Raw genomic sequence first — 20,207 nt, 5'->3', positions numbered from 1 at the left:
AAAAAAAAAAATTAAGTCGGCAACGGCACCAGCATTCAACATTCGAATCAGTTATTTGAGCGGTGCAATTTGCAGGAACTAGTTGTCTCGTATGCCAGCGGTCTTGATTGATGCCACTTCCGTATAATTAATAATGAACCGATTTGACAACTTCAACTAGTGAACACAGGATGGCTGGCCGTCAGGGCAGATGGGCATTTATAAAACATTAATACCTCACCTATTGCCAGTACGTGGATAGACAAATCATCTGTTAGGGCAAATGGACATTTATAAAACATTAATGCCTCACCCAAGTCTAGGTGCTCTGATATACAGAATGGAGAGGTGCTCTTATACGAAAGAAGTGGAAAGATGAAACGGAACGGCTAGGTTAGAGTATCTCGAATAATTTTATTAATTTTATTTTTTAAATATTTATTTACTTATTTATGTGGTAAAAAGAAGACGATCATTAATAAAATTTATAACTCTATATATAAAAGATAAAATTTAAAATTATACTTTACATATGACAAAAAAGCAACAATTAATTAAAATTTGAAAAGTAAAAGACTGATTAGTTACTGTTTTCTATACTGACTCATTGTCAATAACAAAAGACAAAATAAAAACGATTTTTTTACAGTTTTTCCCTTATCATGTACTGAGTAAAGGAAAGTCATCTGTAAAAACACAATGACTTTGACTGCTTTAACTTTGGTCTAATATTACTTGTATATTGCTGACTAACTGTACATTATGTTTTCTATGTTGTATGCTTCTTCACTTCCCAAATCATCCCACCATTCTGCTTTTCGTTTAACCTATTCCTACTGTTCTTTTTTAGCTCGAATTTCTGCTTTGAATTCTTTAACATAGTGCTTCAACCAATTTTGTCAATTTGGTTTTGGTGGAGAATGTTACTTCTGGGAGTGGATGCTTTGAGTAGATTTTTTGGGTTGCATCTTCAGTGATTAGGATATATTCTTCAAATTCAAAGTGACTCCAATGGAACGGTCTACCTATTACTTTATTAGTCCAGTGTTTAAGTTGTTGTTCTATACTAAATTGTTTACAGGATTAAGGACATTTTTTTTCATAAAGTGAACGTCTAAATTTATGAAATATGACTACTATTTTATGCTGGAGTGGTATAATTCTAAGCTCATCCCATTTCGGTGGTTTATTCTCTATGATTAATTCTACAAAGGGAAAATATCCACCGTCCACTTATTTTTTACACCTTTTTCAAAATTACACAATTCCTTCATTTTTTGGCTAGAATCCACCTAAAGTTATATTTTTTTTCACTTTTCCACTTCCGTTTGGAATCCGTTAAGAAAACTAACGGAAACTTAAAAAAAATGACCATTTTACCCTCAAAATTAAAATTACAATTTCACTCTAAAAAATGCCAAAAATAATAAGATTTAATGATGAATATCATTATTGGTACGTTAATGAAGTACAAAAAAATCTTAACTACTAGATATTATAACTCAATGAATAATAAAACTTTACTTATCTTAAATTCAATTGATGGTTTGTGAGATTGGGCTATTTTTAATACTAGCATTCTAATTACCGACATATTTTTTTTAAAAAATCTGTATTTGATGGTTGTGGAATTAATTTCTTTATTGACCGATGGGGAAAATTATTAGATTTAATCTGATTATTTTTTATAATTTTTAAAGTGAAATTGTAATTTTCGTTTTGGGGGTAAAATAGTCATTTTTTTAAGTTTCCGTTAGTTTTCTTAACAGATTCCAAACGGAAGTGGAAAAGTGAAAAAAAATGTAACTTTAGGTGGATTCTAGCCAAAAAATGAAGGAATTGTGTATTTTTGAAAAAGGTGTAAAAAACGGGTGGACGGTGGATATTTTTCCTTCTCCAAATGGGTCATTTGTTTTGGCAAAAGTGTTTAAGTCAACGGTTGCTATTTTTCTACCACTTAGAAGATGAGGAAAGAAAATATTTATAAAATCTAACTACGAATATAGGGATAGAGTCCGCAGCCGTACGTAAGGGGGTGCTGTCGTTGCGTCATTGATGATGAGAGCTGTTACTAAGTCAACATATACAACGACACGAGTTGTGATTACAGCTTCGCGGTAACATACAATAAGAGGTAGTCAGTAAGTTGACTTTGAACGTTTTAATTAATTATCTGTAACAAACATCTCCCGTCATCCCACCATCCGATCTTCTATTGTTTAGTTTCTCACTCCACATCCGACGGCTGATGCTGCAGTCTGTAGCTTACAGATTCTGTAAGCTAGTCAAGTCCTTAATTCAAACCCCCATTCGCAAGATTATTATTAATTAAATTGTTTTTTTTCTTTCTTAAGTTCACTCAAATTATTAAACAGCCATTCTTTATTCCATTGATAGCTGTCATCTCTTCGATTTTTCTAGTGCTTTGTGCGAGAAAATTTTTCTCCTTGATCCTCTTCAGAGACAAGCTTTTACCAAACTATATGATATGATACGTTGGTAGTTTATTGAGAGCATAAGTAACACCAAATCTTTGAATAAAAAGTCTCAAAAAAAAAGATCCGAACGTATTTTATATTATTTATTATTTTAATCGTGTAGTTGTTAAAAAATATTTCAATACAAAATACAGAATAATTTCAATATAGCCATGACCAACAAGTATGCATTTAAGAGGAGGCAAAGTCAAACGATTACGCGAGTCGTCAGAATTGAAATAACTCTGCACAGAGAAAGAAATGAACAGGACAGCAACCGCAATTGTATTTGCCCGTACAGTCGCATGCTGACTCACGAAAGGCCCACCTTGTCGCGACTTTGTTTTGTTTTGCCCATACAAAGCATGCTTGGCTTATTGGTGCTTCCTCTATCTTTCTCTTTAACTTCCTTGAAGCTACCCCGTTTGGCTAATCTGTTCACTTTTTTAGCCAAAAGATTACTTTGATTATTCAAGCTGCTGCAGAGCCCACCCCATATATATATATATATATATATGTATACATAAGTTGATCAACTTTGCCACTTCCACGTGCTTACTACTGTCTCTGCCCTCTCACCCTTTGCAGAGCCCACCCCATATATATATATATATATGTGTATACATAAGTTGATCAACTTTGCCACTTCCACGTGCTTACTACTGTCTCTCCCCTCTCACCCTTTTTGTAACTTGAGATAGAACTTGACACAGAGAGAGAGAGAGGTTTTTGGGAGCTCCTGGTGTCAAATTCTAGGTGCTCCACTCTTTTTCAATCCTCAATTTATATTGTAATGTTTATATGATATGTTCATTTCAACTGATTTGCATGTTCAGTAATCCGTTTGGGTATGTATTTATTTGGTCCATTGTTTCGTTAATTATTCTTGATAGGTTCAACTGTTCATCTTGTGTCATTTAATTATTCATGGATCAAGTGGATTATTGAAATGTCTCTTTAAATTATCTTACTTTTGAATATAACGTACAAAATAATTGAGCCATGAGAACGAACGATATTTGACTTTTCCAAAGTTGGTTTTTTTTTTCTTGCGTGTTTGAAAGGTTAGAAATTGTGCTGTATTTGTACGTAAGCGTTGTCACTGTCTGGTCCTGTATCCGTCATTAAAGAAGATGAATGAGCATCAAATTTGTTTTTTTATATAAATTTACTTATCACTTTATTTATTTATTGTGATGAGCAGGGTGGGTTCGATACTAAATGGGTCTTTCTCTGTCATTACTCGTTTCCACATGGAGTGAAATCTTGCAAAATTACTTTGGTTTCACGAACAGAGTTGAAAAAGTCATTAGAAGGTCCGCAAGCTTTGGAACCAAAAGCTTCAAGAAAGAAGATTTACAGACCCTTCACAAGTTTAAAGGGTCAGATATAATGATCATGGAGAGGTCCCTAAGCTTCAAGAATTGGGATTCAAACGTCCCTGAAAAAGAGAAGTCCAATTCAATTTCTTTCAAGGATAAAATGAATAAACCAACAATTTTGCTACCTGAGCCTGTCGTATTTCACTCTCCACGACCAGTTAGCGAGCTTGATGCTGCTGCTACTAAGCTTCAAAAAGTCTACAAGAGTTACCGTACAAGAAGGAACCTTGCAGATTGTGCTGTTGTGGTTGAGGAGCTATGGTATGTCTGTTGATAAAAATGAATTTCTTGGTGCTTGATTGAGTCTTTTTGTTATATTTTAATTGTTGCTTACATTGATTCGCATGCTGTAGGTGGAAAGCATTGGATTTTGCAGCTCTAAAACGAAGCTCAGTATCATTCTTTAACATTGAGAAGCCAGAAACTGCACTCTCACGTTGGGCACGGGCTAGAACAAGAGCGGCTAAGGTAATTTATTGGGTTTCCATAGCTAACAAGTTGCTGAAGCTAACATGCTTCTGTTGGTGATTTATGGAATTAATGATCCGGTCCTTCTCTGTTTGCAGGTAGGGAAAGGTCTATCCAAGGATGAGAACGCTCAAAAACTAGCCCTGCAACACTGGCTTGAAGCTGTAAGCCCACATGCTTCCATCAAAATTCTTATCAATTGCTCTGTCCTATTATTGTACAATTATTTGTCTCAAATTGTCTTATTCTTTTTTTTGAGTTGCCTTAGGAATAGTCCACTGGCGTAACTCAATTGAAAAGTCCTTCAAAAAGTCTTCAGAATTTGTTGCCCCAAAGCTGTGAAGTGGACTTCTAATATTTCATGAAACATTATGCTCTGAATTGTTTGAAACTCTATTCATTAAATCAATTGGAAATTGGCTGCTATAAACAAGTTTATCACTGTAATTTGATAATTTGATCTTTATTATAAATTTTCATAACTTTTATAGGCTTTTTGGAGGCTGGTAACTGATGTCTTTGCTAAATCCAAAACATTTTATGCAATTGGCTGGATTTGCATTCATGCCCTAGATTGTTACGCCTCAAGATTACGAATCACTAAAATTATGAGGCTTAATTGATTCTTTTTCATCATGCAGATTGATCCACGCCATCGTTATGGGCACAATTTACATTTCTACTATGATATCTGGTCTGACAGCAAGAGCACCCAACCTTTCTTCTATTGGTAAATATTCACATTCTAATAAACTTATTTAGCTATATGCAAGCGAAGCTTTCCCTTCTTTAACTATTCCATTCTGAACTTGATTGCCTTTAAACTGAAGGTTGGATGTCGGTGACGGCAAAGAAGTGAACCTTGAGAAGTGCCCAAGGAATGTTCTACAACGGCAATGCATTAAATATCTTGGACCTGTAAGTTTTGCCCCTATGCATCTTATCATGCATCTTATATTTTGACATGGATCCTCTTGCTCATAATCCAAACCCACCTACATGCATTCAAGTTCTAAAACCTTTTGTGAGTTCCATTAACCTGTATTTTGCACTTGCAGAAAGAAAGGGAAGAATTTGAAGTGGTTGTGGAAAGCGGAAAGCTTGTTTACCGACAAACTGGGATGTTTGTAAATACCAATGAGGATTCTAAGTGGATTTTTGTACTCAGCACTTCCAGAGCCTTGTATGTGGGGCAGAAGAAGAAAGGTGTCTTTCAGCACTCAAGTTTTCTGTCTGGAGGAGCTATTACCGCTGCTGGAAGGCTGGTAGCCCATGATGGGATTCTTGAGGTATGTTAGCTTACCTATCAACACTAATTTACTTCAGTTTTATTTGTTTTTTTGAGCTAATTTTTCTTGCCCTCTTCAGGCTATTTGGCCATATAGCGGTCACTATCTCCCAACTGAAGAAAACTTTAAAGAATTTGTTAGTTTCCTTGAGGAGCACAGTGTGGACTTGACCAATGTGAAGGTACTGTAATATCCAGGCCTAAAAACATCTCTTTTCTTGTTTGGCATGTGTATACCCATGTTTAAATTTTTATAAGACGTGTTTAATCATATTTTTGTTGATTACTTCAGAAAGTAACTTTGTGCTTATCATTCTTTTTCCTCTTGCAGAGATGTGCAATAGATGAAGACAGCTTCTCATTTAAAGCTACTTCTTCAGAGTCTATGCCAAAAGAAGCAGAGGTTCTTCCCACAATGGCAAAGTCAACAATTGCTGATACTGTGGATCTTATCCGAGCATGCACCACAGCTGATCGCCAACAAGTTAGTATCAGCACCAGTGCAGCCAACAAGGAAGCACCAGTGTATGACTTGTCCAAGCGTTTGTCTTGCAAGTGGACAAGTGGAGTTGGACCTCGCATTGGTTGTGTGAGAGACTATCCAACAAACCTTCAATTCCAGGCACTTGAGCAAGTCAATCTATCACCTAGAGTCACCCCGGGTGGCTCAAGGATCTCCGCTCCAATTCCTTCGCCGCGGCCTAGCCCGAAAATCCGTGTCTCGCCTAGGCTTGCATACATGGGACTTCCTAGCCCAAGGGTAGCCGTTGCTAACGCTAGTTAGACTTGTTGCGTTCAGAAAACAGCAAGTGGCCTTGGTTGGTTTTTGAGGATTTTGGCTGCTAAGTGGTTGAGCCTAAAAGGTTTAAGGCCTAAGACAAATTTAAGGCACTGCTCGTGCCAGTAGGTTGATCACATTCTTTGTTTCTATTGTTTGTAGTTAACATGACCATGAGTCCATGACCTTCATTCATTTATTTTATTTTTTTATTTTTTTTTTTTTTTTTTCGTTTACTTAATTCTTTCTGCCATAAGTTGTGAATACGCTGTTGTAACAAGCATTGTAGTTGATAAAGCAAAGATATTTCCCTTCATGTTCCCTTGTCGCTGTCTTGACTTTTTAATAATTTCTTTGATTTTTTTTTTCTTTTTAATCTTTCTTTCAAGTTGACTAACTCGTGGTTTTCTAGAATCTAGGTGGCTGTTCAACAAAAGAAATCAAGAAATAAAAAGGAAAACATAATTTGGCACGTGAGAGAAAGACGGATCGTGTGGACCCCCACATGTGGACTTTCAATAGCACACTGTGTGAGTGGCTACGAGTAATTGACTCAAAAACATTGACCAACGGCGTGTTGATTTCTTTTGGGCCTTAAAGTTCCTGTCAACCTGGTCCAGGCCCAAATCAATAGCAGTCATAAACAAGTTCGATTGACATATAAAGAGTAAAGCGAGATTTGAGCCATATCAATTTCGAGTCCTTTCGTTGGGAGTATTCTTTTACCAGCTTAAAAAAATTTTATGCCACCCGTCTTAAGAAGATGATTTCATAAGAGAATCTTGATCTTATTTGTTAATGGGTGGTAGTGCTTCACTCCTGCCCCCGCGGTCCCACCCGTACAAAGATTGCAAATTTCTATTTTCACTTGAGATCAAAGCTTAAATAAGGAAATAAATTGAGAAGAGTGAGCGTACAAAATTGAAATCTTTGTAGGGATAAGAGTTAAAGGAAAACGACACTATGATCCTGTTTGTCTCAATACACAAGGGAGATTTCCAAAATTTAAATAATGGATATTTTAAGATTTTAAGATACAGCCGACGACTGACTTTTATGACATGTTTGGTTTGAAAAAATATAAAGAGAGAAAATGAGAAGAGAGAAAAGAAATAAAGGAAAAAATGTGAATTCCATATTCAATTAAATAATGAAAATGAGAGCGATATTTTTTTCACTCATTTTCTCTCTTCTTCTTCTTCTTTCTATTTCTCTTCTACTATTTCTTCCAAGACTTAGTCTCTTTATTTAGTTAAACATTTAAGTTTCTCTTTGTTTGGTTAATCACCTAATTTCGAATTTGAAAAAAAAAAAAGACAGGAGTTAAAAATTATATTCAAGTTAGAATGCTCGTTTAAAAATAATAATAAGATACGTAGTTTATCCTTTTTTTTTTTGGGAGCCTCTAAATTACAATAATTGTAACATACATCCCTCATGTGAACCACACAAAATTGTAGGACCCACAATTTATGTGGTTCACATGAAGAATATATGTTACAATTATTGTAACTTAGCATTTGACTTTTTTTTTTCCAAAATGGAGGAGATTAGGGACAAACCATGAGAGGTGGGTGTCTTTTTCCCAAAATCTAAATTGGACAATCTCGTTGTCACCGCCTCAAATGAAGTAAAGAACACAAAGCCCAGCACTCGGCAGCACACAGTCTCTGTTTTTTTAAAATTAAAATTAAAATTAAATGCATCTTTTTTTCTTTTGTAATTCTCGAAGCCCATTCATTCATTACGCTGAACAGCGGTTGTCGACACTGACTCCAGCTGATTCGTTGGTTTGGTTCGTGTAGAATCTTTTATCCCCGAGGACTTGCATTGAAAGGGTAAACGTTATCAAATCAACTGCGACCTGCCCACCAGCTTTCATGCAACCTTTTTGTACTCTAGCTTTTAATTTAAAGCAGGCATTTATTACATTCAATTTCAAGGGGCAGCAAAAATATTCACACATTTTTCTTTGACAAGAAATACTCGCACATTTTATCCATTTCAAAAACTTTATACACCATCCACCATCTAAAAATTTTGGAAACACCAAGTTTTCTAACGGAAAGTGGGAATTGGTCATAGTTTAGTGAATAACAAAACCCATGTGCTATAATTTTTGCTAGGGGAAGTGTGAATGGAATTGTTATTTTTTTTTTTTAAAGATTTTTTCAAGAAAATTTCAAATTGCCAGCGACATAATGGCATTTTTCGAACATGCGACTCACGAATTCCTTCATTATTTAACTATGAGAACACCAATTGTTTTAAGTTCAAATTTTGTTTTGTCTCATATTAAAAAGGAAGATGTCAGCTACTGATTTGAATTTCCTACCAACGAAGACATGTGAACCGTCTGATTAAACGTGTCCAAACGAGCAGATCCAAAGTGGTCCCACGAAAAATCAAAAGCTCTACGAAGTAAATGTCAAATTGTATCATATTGCTGCAAAACACCGGATCTTTCACGCTGACTCGGGGAGATCCTTTGTCGGCTGGCACGTTGTCTTCATTTTGTATCTTTCCATGCACTGAGTGACTAAGAGGGAAAGTGATCGTGTCTTTTCATGGTTTCTTGCAAAGTTAGTGGGTCTAGTTTCGTAATTTTGCACAGAACACAGGGACAAAATGTCAAAAAAAAAAAAAAGGAGCCAACAGTTTTCCCAAGGAATTGGGCGGGACGAGAGTGCCATATCTCTCATCTCTGTGTTGTTTTTTCAATGTTTGAATTTCAAATATCAAACGGTTCAATATTTTTGGTCCGTGTACTGTGCAAGCGTAATCCACTAAGCCCACGAACATAACATAACATAACCCACTTCCTCTGTCTTGTCCTCTCTGGTTTTAGCGGTTTTTGAGAACAACCGGTTTTTCAACTTTCAACAATAATATTAATTTTTGAGCATTTCCCATTTTGTCTTTCTTTGTTTTGGTTTCAAAGTTTTAACCTTTCACCATAGCTACTTGAAAGTTGTAATCTTTCAGCTCTTTCGTTAATGGGCGCTTCAGGAGGAAAATGGGTTAAAGCTCTTATAGGTCTCAAAAAGCCTGAAAGAGATGATCAAGTAAGCTACACTTTCTTACATCCATTGCAAGTAAGCTCCAATATGTTCATGTACTTAGTGTCTGGTGCTTTATTTTGTACGTACAGGAGAAGGTGGGGAGCAAGGGCAAGAAATGGAGGCTGTGGAGGAGCTCTTCAGGGGAAATGGGGTCTTCATGGAGGAGTTTCAAAGGTATTAACCATAAAGCAGCAGCAGTATCAGAAGGGTCAGATTCACCAAGAACTGATGCATTCTCAGCTGCAATGGCCACTGTGGTTCGGGCTCCTCCTAAGGATTTCAGAGCTGTTAGGCAAGAATGGGCAGCTATTCGCATCCAAACTGCTTTTCGTGGCTTCTTGGTAATTGGGTTTCTCTCTGAGTGACTGTTAAGCAATCAAAGATAAGAAAGCTTCAGATTTGTTTAAAGTGAGACTTTATGTACTGTGGAATATAATAAGTTTAGATAGATCTGCACAAGCACAACACTGTTGTAGATGTAATGGAAATAGAGTGGATCTTATCTTTGTAATTGAGGTTGTAATTGCGTTTTATGGGATATGCTGTTGTAAAACTATTTTATTCATACTCCATGGTTAAGGAATTAAAACTTTTAAGACATTTTAGCTCCTATTGTTCCATTTTATCATGGTGGGACGAGTTCAAAAATTAGGAGTAGGTATGAGTTGTGACTCAATGTGTCCACTGTTAAGCAATGTTGTTTCAATTGTGAGTATTGTCCAATATTTGTAGGCAAGAAGGGCTTTGAGAGCCCTGAAAGGTGTGGTGAGACTTCAAGCTCTTGTTCGTGGTAGACAAGTGAGGAAGCAGGCAGCTGTGACACTAAGATGCATGCAGGCTCTTGTTCGGGTTCAGGCCCGAGTTAGGGCACGTCGTGTCAGAATGTCCATAGAGGGGCAAGCTGTGCAGGACATGATGGATAAAAGACGCAGCCAAGCTGATATCTTAAAAGAAGCTGAGGTACCGTGGGCCTTGACTTTATTTCATAATTCATATATTTCATGATGAATTTAGCAAGTTTTTAAGTTTTGGTCTTGTAAATTTTCAGGAAGGGTGGTGTGATAGTAAAGGAACATTGGAAGATGTTAAGACAAAGATTCAAATGAGGCAAGAAGGTGCATTCAAGAGAGAGAGAGCAATTGCATACTCTCTGGCTCAAAAGGTATAAACATCAAAACATGAGTATATATCCTTGAATTTTAAGTGCTATTCCTTTTCACCGGATTAAAAAAAATCTAATTCTTTGTTTTCAGCAATGGACTTCAAACCAAAATTCCAACAGCCGAACAAATGGCTCCATTTCCTCTCTAAAGAATCAAGAATTTGACAAGAATAGCTGGGGATGGAGCTGGCTGGAACGTTGGATGGCTGCCAGGCCATGGGAGACTCGATTGATGGAACAATCGCAGGCTGATCCTTCAGACAGTATTCCACCCTTGAAGAGTTGTGCTGACTCACTTGTAGGTACACGTTCTAGATCTTCTGAACCATGCCCTGTGAAGATCAGAAAGAACAATGTCACCACCAGGATTTCTGCAAAACCTCCCCATATGGGACAAGCTACTCGTTCTTCTTCGAGCCCAAGTTCTGAGTTTCGATATGATGAGAGCTCAGCTTCATCTTCAATATGCACTTCTACAACTCCCATATCTGGAAACACTGGCTTAGCTTCTGAAAGAACAGAGGAGAGCGGTAATAGTAGACCAAACTACATGAACCTTACTGAGTCAACAAAGGCGAAGCAGAGAATCAATCAGCCATCCCACAGAGTTCAAAGGCAGTCCATGGATGAGTTTCAGTTCCTGAAAAGATCAGCTGCATTCTCTAATGCAGATTCAAAAAGTAGTGCTGGTTCTGAACCTTATTCTACCAATTTTTCTAGGCCATTATATCTCCCTACCCGATTGGATAAGAGTTCAGTGAGACCAAGGGAGCAGGGAAGTTGCTTGTATGATTAGATGGATTGATATGGTTTCTGAAGTTCAACAGCTTGTTGTTCTCTGCTTTTGAGAATGTGCATCAATGTTAGTGGCAGTTGTTCTATGATTAAGTTGTGTACTAAAACAGCCCAACAAGTTCTTTGGAAAAATATTTGAGAGCAGTTAGATTGTAAAATATTTCATTTATGGTGCTTGATTTAAATTTTTTTCCCCAACTTCTGCAATATAATTAGAATGAGCTTTTACAATTTGGCTGCCCAGTACTCAATCCATCAAAATGACTTATTGCTCCATCCCTGGTTTTATTTTAACATGACACAATTCCATGAAAGTTGCCTTGGATAGGGTTTGCATGCCATATCTATGATTCACAAAATTAAACTAGTTCTAAACAGCTTATGGCATGCAAGAGCTTGACAGAAAAGTTAATGTCATATAGTATCTTCATTTTCGATTTTTGACTGTTAGCTTTACCCCATGCTTGAAGTTGAGAACTATGCCGTATTCAAGTTCCAGAGGCTTTTCCATGTTGGGAGAATGTCGAAAAACACATTTCCTGTACAACTGTATCAGTGAGAGCTTTATTTCTTGTAAGGAAAATTTCTGACCAATGCATGCTCGGGGTCCAATTCCAAAGGGTATGAAGGCATAAGGATGCCTCCGTTTCTCTTCTTCACAATTTGGATCAAATCGCTCTGGCTTAAACTTGCATGGCTCTGGGAAGTTCTTAGGATCTTTTGCTAGAACTCCAAGCGCTAACCAGACCCAAGTGCCCTGTGCATCCAAAAATGTAAATTTGCATCAATTTTGACTGAAGTATAATGCTGCTAATTGCTTAATGTGTTTGACAATACCTTGGGGAGATGGTAACCTCCTATCTTCACTTCCTTTGATGTTTCTCTAGCAACTAGTGGGGATACTAAGTAGACCCTCATTGCTTCTTTGATCACCTGCAATTTGAAACATTCGAGAATTTATGGCTTTCCATAACTGTACATTAGTATATTCTAATTCAAAATTCAATAATAAGACTTACCTGATTAAGATAGGGAAATTTGTGTTGAAGATCATGAGCTGTTGGCATCTGATCATGTGGACCAAATGCATCAATCTCTGCAAGCACCTTTTTCTCAACTTCAGGATGTCCAGCTACTAAGTATACGACTGAAGACAATGTAAAAGCTGTTGTTGCTGATCCAGCAAGCAGATGCTCATAGGTAACTGCACTAATGTAGTCCGGAGTAAAAATATTCTTTGACGCTGTCTCCGATTCCCTTGCCTTCAGTATTAGTGATAGGAAGTCCTTTGAACTGGTGTTGGTCTCTTCCATTCTCTTCGATACAATTTCCTCAAGCCGGCCGCTCAAATTCTTATTGGTCCTTGCAAATTTCCAGTCCATGGTGCCAGGTATTCTCTTAAGTATCTGTCTAAATGGCTCTTGAATTATGGGAAATAGTAGGCCTAATATGATCGAGAGAGAACCTGATAAATCCATCTTAAGCTGGGTTGTGGAGTAGATGTGCTGATTGATGAAGTCTGAAACTTCACTTGCATTGGCTGGAGTATCAACACTGGTAACTGAATCGCTGATAGGTTGTGGTTTTGACAGCCCAAAGTTGACTCCAAAGGCAGCTTGTCCTATCACATCCGTGGCCATTTTGAGAGACAGGTCGGAGAAAGTGATGTCCTCTGTAGAGTCAAGATTCTGAGTTGCAGATTCAATGAATGATTGCATGGTGGGCACCAAACTGGCCAAGTGAGATGGCTGGTAGACTGATAATATTGTGTTTCGCATGGTCGACCATCTCTCATTCCTGCAAGCTCAATAAGATTGCAATTAAAAAAGCCCATCTAGTAGTATGAATTCGTACACAATTGTATCGCCTATGATAAAATGTGTTTTAAAGGCAGAATTTAGTACTTGGTGAAAAAAAGCCCCTTCTGATGGAGAGGAGAAGCTGCAATGGGCGAGGGAATGCTTCTGTTTGGAATGTCTTTGAATTTCTTTATTCCAACTTCTCTACAAAGTTCTGCATCCGCTACAATTATCAGCGGTTGCCTACCCATATGAAACCTGTTTCATAGAAATAACAAGACCAATCTTTAGTTCCTTTTTATCAAAATATTACTGTGTTACCTGAAAACAGAACCCCTCTTATCTTAAGATAGTCTTAAACTCATCAAATCTACATTCATGGTCTTTCACATTCCAATAAGAATTACACAGTTGTTCTAATCTGAAGAGGCATTATTTAGGGGTTGTCTTGATCATAAGATGACATAGTGTACATCATTGTTGACAGAGAACATCCTGCAAACACTCGTAGGAAATCAGAATGCGTTCTGATCATCAATTTGACGCACCGTGTTACATAAACAATCAACATTGCTGCTCAAAAGGCGACCTCGTGATGACTAGTTTAGCAATTTTGTAAGACGCAGACAAGTGGTAGAGGACAGCCAAATTGCTCAATATACTTGGGCAAATCTAAGCAACCATGGAACACGGCAATGATATTAATGTCGAAGGACATTCTTATGAATGTTCGAAAGTCGACATGATTTTATCATGATTCTCTGACTCCTTTAATATTGAGGTTGTCAGTTGTAGTTTATTGTTCTATTATAATTTGTATGGTGAAAAACTTATTACATTTTTATTTTTTTGGTTAAAATTATTATTTAAAAATCATATTTACTATATAATTAATTTTTATTTCATAGTTATAATTTTTTTTTTTACAATAACTGTACTTTTTAAATTACAACGCATCAATATCAAATAAAACCTCATCTTAGTGTATATGTATATATGTTTCCTTTGAATGTCAAGTTCCAATTATGTCAATTCCCATCCAGTTTTACCAAGCAAAGAGGATGGAGAAATTCAACTAATAATATCGCCCTATAATATCAAATTAAACATAAAAAAAATGAAGCAAAAGTTTTAAAATAGAGAATTCTTTGCAGTACTCCCCCCCCCAAAAAAAAGAAAAAAAACAAAGTGTTATTCGATGCTTTTCTGAAAGTGTTCTGCTCATAAACATCCGCTCAAATGAAACAGTAATGGTCAACGAAAAAGTTATCATTAATCAACAAAGACTAGTCGCATGTATCATCAAAAATGCATCAGCAAAATAATAAAAAGGCAAAGAACAATGGAGTACTCCACTGAAACATTGACAACGACAATACCATCTTCCATCTGTTGCACAGAATTTTATGTCCCGAAGAAAAGCTGCAAACTGACCTGAAAATAGGACCATAACGTTTGGCAAGAATTGAAAACACGTCAGGGCCGTACTTTGCCATCAAGGGAATGTGTCCTACGAGAGGGATTGCTGGTGGGCCGGGGACCCTCCTAACTTTCCAATACGGTCCATACAGGTATCCCAAAACTCCAGCCAGAATTGCCAACACTGTGAAGATCATTGATCCTCCAAGATTACTCGTGAAGAACCACTCTCTGTTCATCAAAAACCTTTCAAGTATTTCACTCACCAAGGCCATGGTTTCTCCGCGCGTCTCTGGATGTTTTGAGGGAGATAAATGACAGGGTGTGTATGTTTATATATTCATTAAGGTTGAGATGGAAGCAAGGGAATTTTCACCAAGCATCTTTTTGAGCAATTGGCGTTTGTCACTTTGTCAGTTTATGATGATGACATTGGTGAGGTTGATACCCATTAGTTTAATTTTTTTAAAAGTTGGTACTTCACTTTCTGACTATATATATATATATTTGTATATTACATTCGAAAATATAATAATCAGGAGGTAGTCTTCTGAATCGTTAGATATGGTATTAAAAGATTGATGTCTACTGAATTCTTTAAAGAAATCAATCAAGTGCTTTATAAATCCTTTAATTTAAGAATTGAGAATCAGTAAAAATCCACTCAGACAAGTTGAATGTCTCTGTCAATAGATCTTGGGGTGTCCTGCACGCAAATGAGAATATGAGATGCCTTGTATTGCTCTGTTGGTGGAATTTTGCTCTATTTCCTTCCATGCAGTAGCAAATGTCAAACCAACTGATGTCAATCACTGTTATGATCTTCATTTTTTTTTATTCTTACATACAGTACATCCCTACTTTAATTACTCTGTGTGTGTGAGAGAGAGAGAGAGAGAGAGAGAGAGAGAGATCATGGGCATGATTTTTAACTTCTCTACGAATACAAAACAAAGACCAACGGCTATCATTACGCGACGACCCCTTTTTCTAGACCAATAATATATTCTCATGCTGGCATCAAGATCGATAAGAGTGGATGACCGTAGGCTTCTGCTAATTAAGCCACCTTCGATGAATCTACCCATCCGGTGGGGACAAAATTTGTGTAATCTTATCTTTTTCTTTCTTCGACTGCGGAGACGGGCATCCATGAGACTTCCTTCAGGCTTCAATTAATTTGTCTTTTTGGATGAGAATAAATAATCGTAGAGTAGCTAAAGCTTCGGTTTGTTTTTGTCTGAAATTACGTTTGCTATACGGTATGGCTTTTGGGATAAAAAGTTTAACTAAAGTTTTTGATTGAATTATAACCCTCATCAATGGATTGGGGGCCTTGAGTGTTCCATCTTCAACATGATTGTGTCTGAAGCCTCAATCTGTGGGTCAAATGGTCAGTGAAACAGCAAAGAAAACTTTATATTTTGAGAAGACAATGAAACAAGTAGAAAGTCCAGAGCAAGGAAGAGAACTGCGGCCGCCAAAGCCATAGAAATTGTTTGGGATTGACGTTCAACGGATTATAATTTAAAAATTACAATAATCAAATATTTAATAAATTATAACTTAAAAATTATTTATATAATGAAAAAATTATTATATTTTTAATAATTTTATTAAAATTATTATTTAAAAATTAAACCTACTATATATTATTAATTTTTATTTTATAACTATAATTTTTTCTTTTCACCACCTCAACCTCAATTATCAAATAGAACCATAATACCTCAATCTCAATTCTCAAACAGAACCATAATGGCATAGATCCTGATAATACGAAGCAATGAGTTGGTAATTGATGTTATAAATATTAGTTCACACAACAAGACGGGCCCTTTTTTTTTTTTTTTAATACTAGTCCTTTAAAAAAAAATGTCAGATTCGAAGCATAGCAATTATATAAAGAAATCAATCGAATTTTTATTGAACACTATAAAATTGTGGAATTTCTCATTAATCCCAAAAGAAGTATTCAGCTATAGTAAAATCAAATTAGTCTGCACAAGCCCTTTGGTATTTACATATCTGTAATCTGACAGCTGATATAAACACAAGAACAAATATAATGGACAAGAAACTGCAAAAGTCCAGAGTGCAAGCAGATTAGGCAGCTGAACTTTGAGCATATCTCTGAAATCAATCACGGGTTGAAACTCCTCCTTTCTTTTGGAGTCCGCCTGCAACATGTGGCAAGAAAATATAAAACATTAAAGTGGTGCAAAGGATCAAAAAGGGAAACACTAGACATTACAAACAAAAAATCGAGACTCTATTATCACTTAAGGATACAGTAGAACAGGAACAAATATCGTTGGCCTCTTTGCAACTTCGCGACTTCCAGCTGCATGGAAAACCATGCACTTCTATCAGTCACAAAAAAATGAACATTTGAGGCAACATTAATCACCAAACAAAAATTATAAAGACATACCACTACAGAAACAGGAATGAAGTTGCAGAGACCAACTCAGCCTAGGGAAGTCTTTCAACAATTCTGTGCAGCAATAGTTTGTCACCTGAGATAACCCATCTGATCTACTAGGTCTTGCAATTCCTCACCCCAATCTGTAGGTGTTGCAACCAAATCCTCCAATTCCACCTCAGCCTCTGACTGATCCTTCACCACCACTTCTTCCGGATCGCCGGCAATCAGATCGTCAGCCATAAAATCCTCCCATATTGTCTCATTGACACTACTGAAATTGCCACCACTTGGGGCAGGTACTGAACCAGCATTTGGGTTGTCGATATCACTGCTTGATTCGTTGTCCACCGGCGAAGAAAGAAACGTCTCTATCTCAGTTTCCATGGAGGTCAATTCATTTTGATCTTGGACTGTGTAATCTACAACCGGACCACAATCCAGACCCACAGGTGCCACGGAAATTGTTTCTTGTAAGTTCTCCATGCTTGGTGTGGCCGTTAGTCTCCGCTTTCTCCCAGTTTGAACACCTCCCAGTTCTCTTCTGTGTGCATTACTCTGAGCTAATTGCTGGAAAAACGATGGGTTTTTGAGTGCTTTTGCAAGGAATGTCATCATCTGCTGCTGCTTCTTTTCTGTGCTTAATAACCTATCCTCCATTGCACTGAGTTGATCTCTTGATTGCTGCTGATGTTGCCTCAGCCTAACAATTTCTGCCATCAACACATTTCGGTCCCTCTTTAATCTTTCAAGCTCACCATCCAGTCCATATTGTCCCACCTCAAGACAAGCTTCTCCTCCTCGCTGTTGCATACTCTGTGAGACGTGTCGCCTTCTCTTGATTGTTTTCAGTAGATGCTTCTGCCCTCCCAAAAATCCTTCATTGGCAAATTCCCATCTATCAGGATCAACCTTTCTAAAACCCTGCATTCCAACATTATATTAATTAGAAACTTTTGAAAATCGACAAACAGAACAAGATTCTCAATAAAATCACCCCCCACTTCCAAGTAATCAGCCCCAAAGAAGAGGAGACAAATTACTTACGCTCTGACTAGCATTTGTCATGTTTCAATTGTTAGATACTATGGGTATGTCTCAAACAGAATATAGGTGAACATAACAAACTCAGGAAAACTTCAGAACAAACTTAAACGAACCCACAAAATATCAATCATTTAACTAAAGGAGACCATAAATCATTGGACCACTCATTAGCAGAACAAAATAGAGTGATGATTGAACACCTCACACTATCAAACCAGGAGAAAAAAAAAAAAGATAATGTACTCAAGAGGTGACCAAGTCATTTCGCGAACCCAGGAAACAAGAGACAAACTTAAAACATAATACTGCATTGATTAGTTAGATTAATTAACAACGTCTAAAAATTTCACCATTCTCGTAACAGAGAACAAACATCAAACACGTTGTAGGCAACCCGTGCCAAATTCAACAGAATCGAAAAAGCACAAAATTAAAGATGATCAGCATGCTTACATAAGTGTTGAGCTGGCGAATGAAGCTAGAAAAATTACTGTGCTTGAAATATTTCGGAAGCAAAGTAGTAGAGAACTGGTGAGAGTCCCACACAATGAAGCTATTGCGAGTTCTGCTCCAGGAAACGATCGCATCCGTTGATAGATCCTCGACCATTTCGTAGGTTTTCGTCAGAAACGGAGGCGGGCCTGCATCGTGCAAACCCTCCAACGGCTGCGGCATAAAGTTGGAAGACGACGAAGACGACGACGCTGATGCAGCAGTAGCTGTCGTCGCTGCGTACGTCACCGTCTCTTCTTCCTTCACCCTCACTCCCTCCATAGCTAATGCTAATATAGGTTTTAAACAGAGAGTTATTAATTAAGCGAGCTTTCAGTAGGCTTTAGTACGAATTTTGAGTTGTTTACGGACTTGATTGTAATTTTTCAGTAAGATCTCCAGGGGAGATTTGAGTGTCGAGTCTACGTGTGGCAGCGAATTTAGGATTATAAGAGGGTGGAAGAGAAGGTTCCAGATAAAGAGATCATCTGTTATGTGGCAGGTTCTTCCGAAATTCTTCGAAGCTTTCCGCCATTTGTCAGATGTGGGTCAGGAAATGCAGACTAAACAAGTTCTAGAAAGTTCCCGATGGTTCGCATTTGTGACGAGAGGAGAGGGCCAGGGAAGGGCTGTGGAGAGCTGATTTGAGCCGTTCATTGTGGGTGATTTGACTGTTTGATGCCGTAATCTTATCTTCATCTCCTGTTAAAATGCGCCACGTCAGGGTATCGGATAACGAGAGAGCGCGATCGAGGTTTCTAATTTGTGATGAAGCTTATGGGCTGGGCTGGGCTATTAGGTTAAAGTTTGGATAGCGATATTTATATAAACCTCTAAATTTATCCAACTGTAATCAGCCTTACGTACTCTAATAATTAAAGATAAAAATATTGTTGTATTTTTTTCTTTTTTAAGAATTCAACATGACTTCCTTCTATTTGCGCACTGTGCTTCTTTCAATGGAGTCGTCAAGTCCAGTGTTGCACTTGCCCTAATTATTCTAAATAGTCGCCTGCCTAAAGCTTCTTCTTATCTGGTTTTTGATTGTTTGGTCGCCTGCTTTGGCGATTATTGATCACTTGCAGGGTAAATTTTATATGATCACCTCATGAATTGACTATCTTTAAATTACCCTCTTACATTTGAAAATATTAAATTACCTCAATATTTTGTCAAAAGATAAGGAAAAAAATAAAGGTGAGTTGATTTTGTTTTCCTAACAAAAATGAGGGTAGATTGAAATTTTAAAAAAAATAAGAGGTGTGAGTTGAAAATAATCAACTCATAAGAGTAGTCGTCTAAAATTAACTCCTTACATTTTTAGTATTGTGTTGAGTTGGTTGCTACTGTCAGCAATGAAAGGATATTGATTGTTCAAATTTACGCTTTTATTCTTTGAATGTTTGTATTTGAATATGATTCAAATAGTTAGGATATCCGGTTTTTGATTGTTTGGTCGCCTGCTTTGGCGATTATTGATCACTTGCAGGGTAAATTTTATATGATTACCTCATGAATTGACTATCTTTGCATCACTCTCTTACATTTGAAAAATATTAAATTACCTCAATATTTTGTCAAAAGATAAGGAAAAAAATGAAGGTGAGTTGATTTTTTTTTTCCTAACAAAAATG

At 36.9% G+C, this 20,207-nt stretch overlaps 4 protein-coding genes across 6 annotated transcripts; 2 read left to right on the top strand and 2 right to left on the bottom strand.

The window, feature by feature from the left end:
- The first annotated feature begins 3,118 nt into the window (after nt 1–3,118).
- LOC18054867 (IQ domain-containing protein IQM1) lies at nt 3,119–6,686 on the top strand. Of its 2 annotated transcripts, none has more exons than XM_006450805.2 (9): nt 3,119–3,212; nt 3,661–4,099; nt 4,192–4,306; nt 4,405–4,470; nt 4,948–5,036; nt 5,137–5,224; nt 5,365–5,595; nt 5,675–5,776; nt 5,926–6,686. In XM_006450805.2, exons 2-9 carry the CDS (start codon nt 3,678–3,680, stop codon nt 6,376–6,378), a joined length of 1,566 nt encoding a protein of 521 aa, XP_006450868.1. In that variant the 5' UTR covers nt 3,119–3,212; nt 3,661–3,677; the 3' UTR covers nt 6,379–6,686. The 2 variants fall into 2 exon arrangements, with proteins under 2 accessions (XP_006450868.1, XP_024033819.1); XM_024178051.1 differs by lacking the exon at nt 3,119–3,212 and adding an exon at nt 3,237–3,304 and having other exon boundaries at nt 5,926–6,378.
- Nucleotides 6,687–8,679: 1,993 nt separating this feature from the next.
- On the top strand, nt 8,680–11,544 carry LOC18054866 (protein IQ-DOMAIN 1). Its single transcript, XM_006450804.2, has 5 exons — nt 8,680–9,437; nt 9,524–9,775; nt 10,167–10,394; nt 10,483–10,596; nt 10,688–11,544. Exons 1-5 carry the CDS (start codon nt 9,369–9,371, stop codon nt 11,390–11,392), a joined length of 1,368 nt encoding a protein of 455 aa, XP_006450867.1. The 5' UTR covers nt 8,680–9,368; the 3' UTR covers nt 11,393–11,544.
- A 135-nt stretch (nt 11,545–11,679) lies between these two features.
- On the bottom strand, nt 11,680–15,044 carry LOC18054865 (cytochrome P450 711A1). The gene is made up of 5 exons (XM_006450803.2): nt 14,625–15,044; nt 13,296–13,448; nt 12,411–13,188; nt 12,229–12,324; nt 11,680–12,148 (listed from the first exon to the last, which is right to left on the bottom strand). The coding sequence occupies exons 1-5, from the start codon at nt 14,882–14,884 to the stop codon at nt 11,819–11,821; spliced, it is 1,617 nt and encodes a 538-aa protein (XP_006450866.1). The 5' UTR covers nt 14,885–15,044; the 3' UTR covers nt 11,680–11,818.
- Nucleotides 15,045–16,558: 1,514 nt separating this feature from the next.
- LOC18054864 (heat shock factor protein HSF30) lies at nt 16,559–19,232 on the bottom strand. Of its 2 annotated transcripts, none has more exons than XM_006450802.2 (3): nt 18,535–19,232; nt 17,044–17,958; nt 16,559–16,953 (listed from the first exon to the last, which is right to left on the bottom strand). In XM_006450802.2, exons 1-2 carry the CDS (start codon nt 18,853–18,855, stop codon nt 17,125–17,127), a joined length of 1,155 nt encoding a protein of 384 aa, XP_006450865.1. In that variant the 5' UTR covers nt 18,856–19,232; the 3' UTR covers nt 16,559–16,953; nt 17,044–17,124. The 2 variants fall into 2 exon arrangements, with proteins under 2 accessions (XP_006450865.1, XP_006450864.1); XM_006450801.2 differs by having other exon boundaries at nt 16,559–16,789.
- Nucleotides 19,233–20,207: the final 975 nt, after the last annotated feature.

Source organism: Citrus clementina, unplaced genomic scaffold (genome assembly GCF_000493195.1).
Source record: "Citrus clementina cultivar Clemenules unplaced genomic scaffold, Citrus_clementina_v1.0 scaffold_1, whole genome shotgun sequence".
In the NCBI taxonomy this organism is placed as follows: domain Eukaryota; kingdom Viridiplantae; phylum Streptophyta; class Magnoliopsida; order Sapindales; family Rutaceae; genus Citrus; species Citrus x clementina.
The sequence above is the reverse complement of the archived record's forward strand: the minus strand, read 5'-3'. Positions and strand labels throughout refer to the sequence as shown.

What these genes read in the sequence shown, in the direction of transcription:
- LOC18054867 (XM_006450805.2), top strand. Translation starts at nt 3,678, where the DNA reads ATGGGTCTTTCTCTGTCATTACTCGTTTCCACATGGAGTGAAATCTTG. An exon ending in ACCCAACCTTTCTTCTATTG is followed by an intron (nt 5,037 to 5,136) that starts GTAAATATTCAC and finishes TTTAAACTGAAG; the next exon opens with GTTGGATGTCGGTGACGGCA. An exon ending in GCATTAAATATCTTGGACCT is followed by an intron (nt 5,225 to 5,364) that starts GTAAGTTTTGCC and finishes TTGCACTTGCAG; the next exon opens with AAAGAAAGGGAAGAATTTGA.
- LOC18054866 (XM_006450804.2), top strand. Translation starts at nt 9,369, where the DNA reads ATGGGCGCTTCAGGAGGAAAATGGGTTAAAGCTCTTATAGGTCTCAAA. An exon ending in AGCCTGAAAGAGATGATCAA is followed by an intron (nt 9,438 to 9,523) that starts GTAAGCTACACT and finishes TTGTACGTACAG; the next exon opens with GAGAAGGTGGGGAGCAAGGG. An exon ending in CATACTCTCTGGCTCAAAAG is followed by an intron (nt 10,597 to 10,687) that starts GTATAAACATCA and finishes CTTTGTTTTCAG; the next exon opens with CAATGGACTTCAAACCAAAA.
- LOC18054865 (XM_006450803.2), bottom strand. Translation starts at nt 14,884, where the DNA reads ATGGCCTTGGTGAGTGAAATACTTGAAAGGTTTTTGATGAACAGAGAG. An exon ending in AATTTCCCTATCTTAATCAG is followed by an intron (nt 12,325 to 12,410) that starts GTAAGTCTTATT and finishes TTCAAATTGCAG; the next exon opens with GTGATCAAAGAAGCAATGAG. An exon ending in GAGGTTACCATCTCCCCAAG is followed by an intron (nt 12,149 to 12,228) that starts GTATTGTCAAAC and finishes TTGGATGCACAG; the next exon opens with GGCACTTGGGTCTGGTTAGC.
- LOC18054864 (XM_006450802.2), bottom strand. Translation starts at nt 18,855, where the DNA reads ATGGAGGGAGTGAGGGTGAAGGAAGAAGAGACGGTGACGTACGCAGCG. An exon ending in TTCGCCAGCTCAACACTTAT is followed by an intron (nt 17,959 to 18,534) that starts GTAAGCATGCTG and finishes GTTGGAATGCAG; the next exon opens with GGTTTTAGAAAGGTTGATCC.